At 41.9% G+C, this 11,737-nt stretch overlaps 1 protein-coding gene across 1 annotated transcript in view; it reads right to left on the reverse strand.

Moving 5' to 3' along the window:
* Positions 1-11,737, reverse strand: part of sema5a (sema domain, seven thrombospondin repeats (type 1 and type 1-like), transmembrane domain (TM) and short cytoplasmic domain, (semaphorin) 5A) — a gene marked incomplete in the record, with an annotated part of 172,932 nt that overhangs the window by 54,518 nt on the left and 106,677 nt on the right. The window contains 2 exon segments of the mRNA XM_037694274.1: positions 5,322-5,439; positions 9,918-10,125. Coding sequence (XP_037550202.1) covers positions 5,322-5,439; positions 9,918-10,125 — 326 coding nt within the window.

Genomic DNA, 11,737 nt, shown 5'->3' on the forward strand with positions numbered 1-11,737 from the left:
TCTCTGTCAATAGAATGTAGTTTTCAATAATTAGTTCATGCTCTCTGCCACTTTTAATTTTTTCACACTGCAGAGAAAATTGTTTTTCCAATAAGACGTGACATTAGAAAAATATCCATCTGTACAAAACTAGGGCCTAACATTCTTTGAAGAGAAGCAGTTTTTTTATTTGAAGTTATTTTTTGTGGAAAATAATAGAAACTGGTTTGTTATCAAAAAGTTATTTCCCAGTTAAACTTCATAGACCTATGACAAACGTTCACCGTCTGAAACGAACCTTCTGTAACATTCACTGGTCCAGACTCCAGATTACCAGTAAGCATGAACACTCAGCCAGTTCAGCCTCTGCAAAGTGTTAATGGACCAGTAAGAAACTGTAACTGTGATCAAAATTAAAACTTGTTCTTTAAATGCATTTTCACATCTTGTCAGAGAATTGTTGCTCTCGTTATTTTCTTTCCTCTGGCTAACGGTGTTATTTAAATATTTCCCAACATGCATTCTGTTTAGTGTGAAGCTGGGAGGAACAAGGAAATTTATCTGTTGGGTATTTTTACACTTTCTCTGTGTGCTGGGGTGAAATTTATGGGTCAGCTAATGCAAGAGAGATAAAATAAAAGATTCATCTCTTTAAAATGACACGTGCACTTGTTTGGAAACGTCCTCGTTGACCTTCCTGCACTGACGGGCCGCAGCCGATCGCGGCAGGTGTCTTTCATACCGTGTGCTGTTAGAGCGCACCTGAAGCCTCCAGACAACAAGCTGCCTACTTTTAAACAGCTCACATTTACTGATGATCACCTGGGTGCATATGATAAGTTCATAAGTTCAAACATGAAAAATATTTAATGACCAGGCTGGAGTTTTTTTTTTTGTTTACACGTTTCCATGGCAACATGGGAGCGCTGCATGTCGCTCTGCGGTCCTGATTAAATTTTACTTTGTGATTTTATTATGGAGCATGGAGGCGTGTCTGGTGTTTAGCAACATGTTTTAGTAGTTTAAATGTTTTTATATTTGTGTAAAACAGAAAAATAAGCTTTTGTACATGATTACTCGTTTTCTTTTACGTTTTATTGTTGGATGTCACTGGGACCCTTTTGAAGTGGCGTGAACGACAAATAAAGAAACTCTGACTCTCTCTCTCTCTCTGGCCACCATAGATCAATCTTTGGCCCCTTCAATCATCTCAGAAAACTATACTATTAAGCAATACACAGTCTCTTCAAATGATTGGATTGTTTATATATATGTATGGCGGTGGCCATCTTGGATTTTGATGTAACAAACCCGTTCTTAATAGTGATCTTTATCATGCCTAGATGCAGCTGCACACCAAAATGGAAGTCGACCTGTTGCTTATTTTTCAAGTTGTCCAGCTCGTAAGACAGATGGACAAACAGACGGAGGGTGTCCAAGTCCCCTCTTTGTGACGAGGGAGAAACAGTGAGGCAGCTGCTGCAGTCATAATGAATTGGACTGAGTTCAAATGTTAATCAATGTAAAGGCACATTTAAAGACTATTTACTAAAAGTTTCATTATAATTTGTTCTAAGCGTTTAAGACATTTTGCTAACAGACAGACACAAACACCAGTAAAATCATTATGGTCTGCCTTCATTTGGCAGCAGTTGGTAAAACCACCAGCAGGTTGTTTCCACTGTGAGAGGAAACTGGAGCCTGAAGAAAACCCACATGTGAAAGACTAGCTGTTTACTTTATGCTAAGCAAAGTAAACAGTGTATTCTGCTGCTTAACATTTAATGAAACCACGAGTGGCACCAGTCTCACGGTCTATTTTCCACCCATCTTGAAATAATCATTTTAAATTATGCTTTACAGGCAGCACAGAAAATAAAGCTATTATTTGAACAGGACTGTGCCTGAACAGAACCGTAGAGTTTACTCTGCAACAAAAATACACGATGGCTTCAAAAGAGTTTGAGAGTCAAAGATTCCTCCAGAGATTAGATGTCCAGAGGCGTACTGTACATCTCTCTTGGTTGTGACTGGCTTTAAAGTTATCTCTGTAAAATACTGACAGAGTAAAAGGAAAGATCGTCCTCTGAGGAACACAGTGCAACATCGCTGCCATTCCCTCCTGAAGATCAAACTAAAAAGCCCTAAAGCGGAGAATGAGGGAAGTGGTGGACAAACAGGCTGATAAATGAGTCGCAGCACCCCGTTCACGACTATTTAACAAAATGTGGTGACACCGTGTTTTTCTGCGTCATCATTTCTGTGCCCGGTAGCATGAAAAATATAAAATATCATGTAATAGATGATCAAAGTAGTCTTGGATTAATTTAGTCTAACAGCTCCTCCTTATTTGTCTGGATGCTGCTAGATGATGTCTATCCTTGGCAGGGCTGGTTCTTTAATAAAAAAGTAAAAACCCATGTGTAATAAAATCAGAAGTGTTAAATATTCATTAAAACCAGGGTGCTTACACATTCATCTTCTCTGCGAGCCCACTCATCTTCCTCTCTCTTTCTCTTGCTGCGTGATGAATCTATGCATCATTACACTGAAATTACATTTCATCAAAGTATTATATTATTTTATTAGGTATGTGGAGCTGTAAGCTAAACACACACGTGCACTTCCTAAAATACGCGTGAGATTCTGCTTTCACATGGATGTCCATTTGTTTGACCCCCTTCCTCCATATGTTATGTGTTTGCATCATTTTACAGCTTAACGATGATTTTGTTTATTACTCAGTAACAAAAACTTAATATTTGTTGTTCTGCTGTGTACGCTCAAAGTAAAGTTTTACATACTTTTCATCCTCTATGTGCAATAAAAGGGTGCCGCTCTTATAACCCACGACCAGAGGTGGAGGACGATAATGTTTTGCTTATGGATGTCTGTGTGTGCTTGTGTTCATGTGTCTGTCAGCAAAATATCTCCTGAACCACTGATTTTAAATGAACTTTAGAGGAATAATCAATGGAGTAACATTTCAGGCCAGTTCAGTTCAAGATGGCCTCCACAGCTAACTGACCTTACAAAACACAAGAGTGGCCACGCTTTAGTCAGGTTTATTGGTACTGAGATAGATTTTGATGAGATAGTAGCTGAGCATCATTCACAACTCACACTCTGAGTTCATCTCTATTTTTAACAAACAGGCTCCTGGAGAGCCCTCATGTCCCGCTGAGACTCCCGCTGCAGGATACGTCATGGACCCGTGGGGGAGGTGGGAGCTGATGTGTCTTTCTTTTCTGTTGCAGGAGGACACGGAGACATTTATATAATTGGATTCATGATAGCAGGGTTTCTGCTTTTTGGCATCGGCAGGTTCCTATGTTATCGGCTTTTGAGGAAGACATCAGCAGCAGTTTCAGCCATGACAAAACTGCAGAGCCTGTGTGAAGGTTTGGTTCGTGCTACGAGTGCTCAAAATCAGCTGATTTACGTGCTAAACCATACGATGGAAGCAATTTGTGAGAATCGCAGGCCACCTGCGGCTTGTAGGACTCGCCAGCATGTTGGAGAAGATCTTGAATGAGGCTCACAGCATGGACCAGTGGAATGCCCACAAATTTGGCCATTTTGGATTTGAAAGTACCAGCAGGACTCAAGCCTGACAAGAAGAAGAAAAAGTCTACCTGAAGAAAATCAACAATTGTGGCTTTTCTGAATCTGACTCCTCCATTTGGCCTTGAAAGCAGGCTGACTATCAAATTTCACATTTCTCCTGTGACATTCCCCATTGAGTTTGTTGATTCCTATAAATATTTGTGTATCTTGGTCGACTCACATCTCTCTTTTAAGCTCCATGTGGAAAACTTAGTAAAGAAACTGAAAGTTAAACTGGGTTTCTTTTTCAGAAACAGATCCTGTCTAACCCTGAATGTTAGGAAACACCTTGTATCTGTGACTTTCCTTCCCTCCATTGATTACGGTGACATTATTCACATGAACGCTCCTACAAGAACCGTGCAGATGTTGGATGCTGTCTATCATGGTGCACTAAGATTCAGAACTGGCTGTAACTACCATACCCACCACTGCACCCAGTATTCACTGGTTAACTGGTCACCATTAACTTCACACAGACTCTCTCACTGGTACATCTTCATCTTTAAATCACTTCCTGGTCTGCTGCCTTCATACATCTCCTCCTACATGTCTCTGTGTGAGTGCAGCTACAGCGTGCGCTCTCAGGACATCATTACCTGCAGTGTTCCCTCAGTGAGGACTGAACTAGATAAAAGGACCTTCTCGTACTCCGCTCCTGTTTCCTGGAATATCTTGTAAAAACATCTGAAGCTCTCGACCTTTGACCTCTCTAAATGACTTTAAAACCCTGTTAAGTTCTTGGCAAAAACCAACGCAGACATGTTCCTGTTTTTAGTTTTCTAAATCGCCTTGTGATCTAACTGTTTTTTGCTGCTATTCCTCTTGATTGTCTTTTTGGTTGCTATTTTGTTTCGATCTGTAAAAGAATAAAATAAAGAGAAAGTTAAATTTGTATGCCTATTTTATGACTGTCTTTTGTTGTTGTCCATTGTTGTCATCATTCTTTGTTAAATCAGGTCTCTCTTGTAGATGAGTCCTCGAGGCTCAATGGGATTAACCTGTCTAAATAAAGGTTGAATGAATGACATGGGTAAACTAAGGAAAAAGCTTCATCTATCACAACCGCCCCACCCCCTGAGAACTTCTGTGCAGGCTTATCAGAACTGCTGGCTGACCAACATCTTATCAGGACTATGGCCTATTTGAAAATGCTTCATGGACAAATATCACCGTCTTGTCGTCCCGTGCATATGTAACGTGTTGATAAATGTGCTGCTGGTAGAGTTTTATGATGTTTTAAATCACGTCCTGATAGGACAAGATGTGAAGAGATCTTTTTTTGTAAAACCACTATCCATCCTCATGGCCTTTTCCCCTTTTTCTATTTAAAAAGTGCTCTCATAAACGATAAGAGGCCGTGCTCCTGTAGCAGCAGCAACGTGCACTCCGTCCATCTTTTGGACGACTGTACGAACATAATCTCACTGTCTCTCGGTACAATGATGATAAAGCTTATTCTGATTCTGATCTCACAATATCCCATGAGATTTTTAAGGTTTGTTTAAAAACAGCTACATTCTGTTATTTCTCATCATGTGAAGGTCCTGGTGTAAAACACCGACATGACAGGCAGCAGGGCATCCCTTAAAGAACTGTTAGGCCTTTGTTCTGTGCACACACACACTGCTGGTTCACTTTAAGGAACATGGAAAAACCTGAAAATGTTTAGGATGACATTGATGCAGACAGGAAGGACGTTCTGAGCATTCCTCTTTGCACAGTTTCACACTCACAGGGCACTTTGTGATGCTCTGCTCCCACTGGCTCATTCTGACACTTTCCTCCAGGGTAGTGCATTTCTTCAGCAACAGATCCCAACCACAGTACGGGTCCCTGGCTCCTACGCAGGCTCTAAAAGGTAAGAAGAGCACAGTAACATCCACCATTAGAAGGCTTTTATTAAACTGTCATGAATCTACAGCGGCAGCTCCGTGTTGTGGAACAGAGGAAGTCAAACATCAGGGGGAAGAGGAGAATACAGAGGAAGGTTTTTAAAAGACGATGTATGGAAATATGTGAACTGACAGCGATAAGACGAAGGGAAGGTTTAAAGGGACATACCAAGAAAGGCCAAATAATAAAGGAAAAAGTAAAGATGGCAAGGGAGAGGTAAATAAAGAGTTTTGTGAAAGAATAAAGAATTGAAAAGAATAAAAATGAACAGAACACAAGAAGAAGCTACTTGAAGCAATAGTCGGGTCATTTTTAAATGTCAGTTATCAACATCGTGTGAGTGGTGATGACATCAGCCACAGAACACAGAGAATGACAAAGAGGGCAGAAGTCTTCCTCCAGGCTGTTGTGAACACTCCATTTTGGTGTGTGGTTACATCTAGGTGGAAGGAAAATCTGATGGTCACCATGCATACGTTAACCAGCCACCCCTGTCCACACTTCAACACTTGCTCTTCAAGGGTGGACGTCTCCTCCTCTCCCTCTCCGCGTTGCTCTGTCTGTCTGTGAAACTGCTTTAGAGCCTCTCTTCTACAAATCTTCTGAATCAGAACTATGGACTTGGATTAGATCAGTTGGTCCCTCAACACAGTTGATAACATTTATTTGAAGAGCAGACAGGCTTTAGGCGAGCTGATTTGCCCTGTTGGCATGCAGCTGGATATCTCATGGACTTTGAAGACTTGATGACGTGTCTATCTCTGCTGTCATCTGTGGATTTTAAAGACACATTTATAATTGGATTTATGATAACTGGTTCCTGCTTTTAGGATTCGTCTGGTTCCTGGGCCATCAACAAACAAGGAAGTCATCAGGAGCAAATCTGGACCTGGTCAGGCTGCCTGCCTTATATGATGGCTTGGTTCGTGCCTCGAGCACCCAGACTCTTGGCAGAAGGGATCAGATCTTGGGGATTATTCTCAGGCACGTTCCATTGGTATGGACATTTAATTTGGACATTTCTGAACCGAGTGGACCGGCACAGACTCAAGGTAGATGTCATTAAGTTCTGCCTGTCCCCAAAACAATCGTGTTTATCTGAATTCAATTGCCTGACTGGCCTTGACAGCCCGTCTTATCTCAACCGGCGTAATCTCGGCATCATTATGTGCTCATGTGAGAGATATTTTTTCATTATCACACTGTTGACCTTCAAACAGAGGTTAAAAGCGTGTTAGGATTTTTTTGTGTGTCATTTTTCAACACTTTTATTGCCAAACAGGTCTCACTTGTAAATGAGTCTTTGAGGCTCAATCTGACTTATCTGTTTAAATAAAGGTTGAATGAATGAATTAATTCATGTTTTCTAGCTTTTATATTGCTTAAAAGTATAGTTTTCACAAATGATTTGTGGAGGCTGAACATTAATCTATGGTGACCAACGCCGCCCACTGGCTCTGCCGTCGCACCTGGTCGTGGATCCCATTTGAACATCTTGCACCAAAAACATTAAGGTTTTCTTGCCTCCCTTGTTCAAGTCCAGTCCAAAAAGGCACTCATCTCAAAACCTAAAAGCATTCATTGTTTAAATCCCTCAGCGCGGGGGACCTTGGTGTACCGCTTGTCAGGGTTTTAAAGCAGCTCTTTCTCAAAAACGACATACGATGTGAAAGAACGTCACATTAGCTTTGTTCTGTTCTGCCAGCTCCTGCACCCACAGCCAGACTCTAATCAGCTACACCTGTGGATCATCCACTTGACGAGCATGAGGAGCACGAAAGGCTGCAGAAGACATTCAGCCAGTGCTGGAGCACTACCTGCCAATGGTAGCCTTGTTCTAGCCTTGTACTCGTGTCTAAAAACCAAGTATTGATCATTTGTATTTCTATCCGTGCCTCCAACGAGTTACCCTCGATGTCCTCCTGTTTTCTGAATCCACCTCTGTGGACCTCGAGCTCCTCTGTGCCTTCCTACCACTTACACCTCCTTTCCTGGAACCATTTGGGTCAGCCCTCCCCACGTCTGACCCTGACCTCCATCGTAAGGAGGTAATAACAGCATTATCTCTTGTAAACAAACACTGTCAACTCATTCCAAGTCTTGGTCTCTGTTCCCACTGGTCCTTACATCTGGGTATAGCCACAATCTTTACAAGCTGAAATGAAGCCCCTGCATTTTTTGCAGGACATTTTGTTTGAATGTTTGGCAGCCATGTTCAGTCAGATGAAGGGCAGGGATGGTTCTTTTCATCATAAAGCTTGCGACCCCCCCGCCCTAGTTCAGTTGTAGTTATCAACTCAACAAATATCCACTGGGAGAATCTTTTAGTAAAGATATTTTCTCCTGACTTTCACATAAATATTTCAGCACTTCAGACGGTTTATTGAGTGCGATAAAAAGCACGACGCCACTTTTTCCCCACATAAATACAGCTTTGCTGTGACAGCAAGGTGACAGATCTTTTGGCTGCAGGCGTCAGCGCTCCATGGCATGCCCTTGGTGAAACGTATGCTTCTTGGAGGGTTTCGTTACAACGATCCGAGTTCAGACACAAACAATTGTGATTATGCAAGAAACGCATGATGGCACTGTATTTATCCACTCAAAACGACTGAAGTAGGGCTCAACTTCAGCTTCTCCACTGTGCTTATAATGTTTTTGTGAAGCTAACAGAAAGCCTGACAGTTACAGAGTTGAGACAGAAGTCTAAGGAATGACGACAGCAGCGCAATAGGAGAAATAAGAACAAACATGGTTCTCTCTCAGAGGGCCGGAGAGACAGTTCTCTAACATTTCAAAGGTGGAACAGAAAGTAGCGTCACTGAAGAATCCAGGAGAGCTCCCAGAAGCAACCAGCTTGTGCCTCAGCTCTTTTCTGTTTAGTTTAACTCCTCACTTTTTGAACATTCATAAAAAAGAGAAGGATTTAAAGATGTTCAGCTGCAGCAACTGTCACTGAGCAACAGCTGTATGGTGAAGTCATGTGATCCAGCTGCAGCTCGACGCGGGAGAAGTGAGGAAGGCAGGTGTGATTTCACACTATATGAAGGACAAGATGCAGATCTTGTGATGAGCACTTACACACTTTTTTAAAAATTCGTTAAAGCGGCAAGTGGAGCAAAACTATTATCGCCACCGGCCAAAAGGATGGCCCAGCACAGAAGATCAACATCATCAGGCCAGGACTCTGCGGTCTACACTCATCTCCAGGCCAGAGGTCACTCTTTCAGGGATGAAGATGTTCACATCCTGGATAGAGAGGAACGATGGTTTGAGAGAGGAGTAAAGGAGGCCATCTTTGTGAAAAGAAATCGTCCATCATTAAACAGGGGTGGAGCCTCCAGGTTCAACTGTCCCCCTCTTACAATGCTGTGATTGCTAGTATCACTCAGCCCTCTGTGAACAGTAAACAGCCATCAGGTGCTAATGATCCATTGTTAGGCTGATGGTCCTTCTTGACCATGTGATCAGCTGGTTCTGGTTGTCAGCAGCAAAACTGGTTGATCCACTCTGAGAAGGTGCTATTTATAAAACTGAGTTTGTTGCAGCTCCTCAAACTGAAGAAGTCTTGTTGTTTTAATTTTAAACAAGTTTTTAATTAAAAAAAAATTTTAATCCGTCCAGAGGACCTGACTCGACTTGGTTGCATGCATCAGGATATTATCTCCTGTGTTCGTTGGTCGGGACAGTTAGCAAAATAACTCGTGAATGGATGGATGGATTTCAGTGAAGCTTCCAGAAGATCATCCCTGGGGTGATATCTACAACAATTTACATTTTACAGTCAATCCAATTCAAAATGGCCACCACAGCAAAGCAATTTTAACAAACATAAAAATGTCTCTAAAGGAGTTAACTGTACACACATTGAACTTTGGTGTGGTAGTAGCTGAGACTAATCCACAACTTATACTCTGAACGCTAACTGGTCATTCAACAAGCATTTTAAACTTTGCCAATAACCACTGGAATAAACCGTCTTTGTCTGTTAGCGAAATAACCACTGGAGTAAACCGTCTTTGTCTGTTAGCGAAATAACCACTGGAATAAACCGTCTTTGTCTGTTAGCGAAATCAGCTAGGACTTTGATTTAGTCTATTTTTGATGGTGTGCTTTCCAAACAGTTTAAATCACACGACATCCGATGAACGGCCAGCGGGGGTTCATGTAAGAAGCAGAAGGGTTTCCAGCGCTCAGCAGAAGCAGCACGGTGACGGGGACTGAGAGCCGCCACCGGCACCTCCAGCGGCTCAGACAAAGCTGATCGTGAGGACTTTAAGTTCCAGCTAGCGGCCCCTGAACAACATCAAGGCCTGCTCCTCTCTGATAAAGAGCATCATCTGGAAAAAGGGGCTCTACAAAGCTTGGTGTGTGCACATTTGCTTTTGACAGTTCCCACTGAGATTAATGGTGCTTGTGTGTGTGCATGCGCTCACTCTCTGGCCTTGTGGTAGCTGCATCTCTTGAGTGGGATCTTGATGACCTGGTCTCTTACGCCCACGTAAAGCTCGCTGCGGCTGTGCAGGATCAGCAGGCTGCGAATCGGCTGCCTCTTCCTGGGCGGGAACAGCTCGATCTCCTCCAATAGGCAGCTCCCCGTGGACCGGTTTAGAGGAGACAGCACTTTCCTGATTGTGCCGTAATCTGGAAGGAAAAAAGAGGGAGGGAGGATTTGGTCACAAAGAAGGCGAAGGAAGGCCACAAGAGAAAAGGTAACAGAAGAAAGGGCTGGATGAGACGAGCAGAGAGTTTCCAACAGAAGAAACAACAAATCAAATGAGAAAGCTGCACTGAAGACAGTGAACGCAGCGTGAAGACAGTGAACGCAGCGTGAACCACATAAAAATCAGTTGGTGACAGAGAAGCTGCACAAACAAGATTGTTGGAAGGAAAGGTGGGGCCGGCTGCACCGAGCCTGGTTGTGGCATCAATATGCAGCGCTGCACATGCACCGAGGGATTCGACGTGGCACCTGAACGCATGATTTCTGACCCAGTTTCCCTTCAGGGATATTCTGAGGGGATGAAGCCACTTTGTTGTGCCGAGAGAGATAGAAAGAGGAAACGTGTGCCGTGGAGAATGCATCATGACCTTTATTGTGCGTAAGGCAGGGCCCCGTAAAAGGCAGTTTGAGACGATTTCCTCCTGGGAGAGCTAAAACAAACATCATCTATTATACATGCAGTCCCCGGGGTGTGCAAAAGTAATTAGGTGTACAGTAGTGGCAGAAGAAGAAGGCTGGAATGCTAATAGGTAACTTGAAGGCAGGGGATGAACAAGTGAGGTTGTGCCTGAAGCTGCAGGGGCAGTAATGACATCACCGTTCATGGAACAAGCAGAACTTTAATTGAAGCTCCATTTAGAGTTCGGTTTTATAAAAACACTGTTTCACTGGGAGATTTTATAAAATGATGTTTATACTGACCTTACCTGTAACACAGGGTTCATGACAGACAGACAGGTGTAGCAGATAATAACTCTGTTTTATAGCAACGCTTCATTTTGGGTCAAACGCTGGTTCAGCATCACACCATTGTTCTCCTGTTTGACACAGTTTCTGTTGTCTAACAGTCGTTCACTCGTCACAATGTTCTGCTCCACCACACACTGACTGCTGCCACTTGTCTAATGCAACTTTTACACTGTTCAAAATATTTACCGTCTTTAAGAATATTTTCTCAACAGAAACACATTCAAACTTCATTATTAAAAAAATCAGCTTTATTTTTATTCCTTTACAATTAATTTTTAGCTACTGTTCTATTTTTAGCTTTTAGATATTGTTTTGCTACACAACACTTAGCTACTGGTCTTTTCCAGTATTTTTTAAAGATTTTTCCCATTTTTGCTTCAATTTGACCCCTTTTAGCTTTTGGTTGTATTTAGCTTCTGTTTCAATTGTTTTAGCTTCTAATTGTTTTAGCTTCTGTTTTAATTGTTTTAGCTTCTGATTGTTTTAGCTTCTGTTTCATTTGTTTTAGCTTCTGATTGTTTTAGCTTCTGTTTCAATTGTTTTAGCTTCTGATTGTTTTAGCTTCTAATTGTTTTAGCTTCTGTTTTAGCTTCTGATTGTTTTAGCTTCTGTTTCATTTGTTTTAGCTTTTGGTTGTATTTAGCTTCTGTTTCAATTGTTTTAGCTTCTAATTGTTTTAGCTTCTGTTTTAATTGTTTTAGCTTCTGTTTCAATTGTTTTAGCTTCTAATTGTTTTAGCTTCTGTTTTAATTGTTTTAGCTTCTGTTTCAATTGTTTTAGCTT

The sequence above is a fragment of the Nematolebias whitei genome, chromosome 20 (assembly GCF_014905685.2).
Source record: "Nematolebias whitei isolate Nwh7 chromosome 20, NemWhi1, whole genome shotgun sequence".
NCBI classification, from domain to species: domain Eukaryota; kingdom Metazoa; phylum Chordata; class Actinopteri; order Cyprinodontiformes; family Rivulidae; genus Nematolebias; species Nematolebias whitei.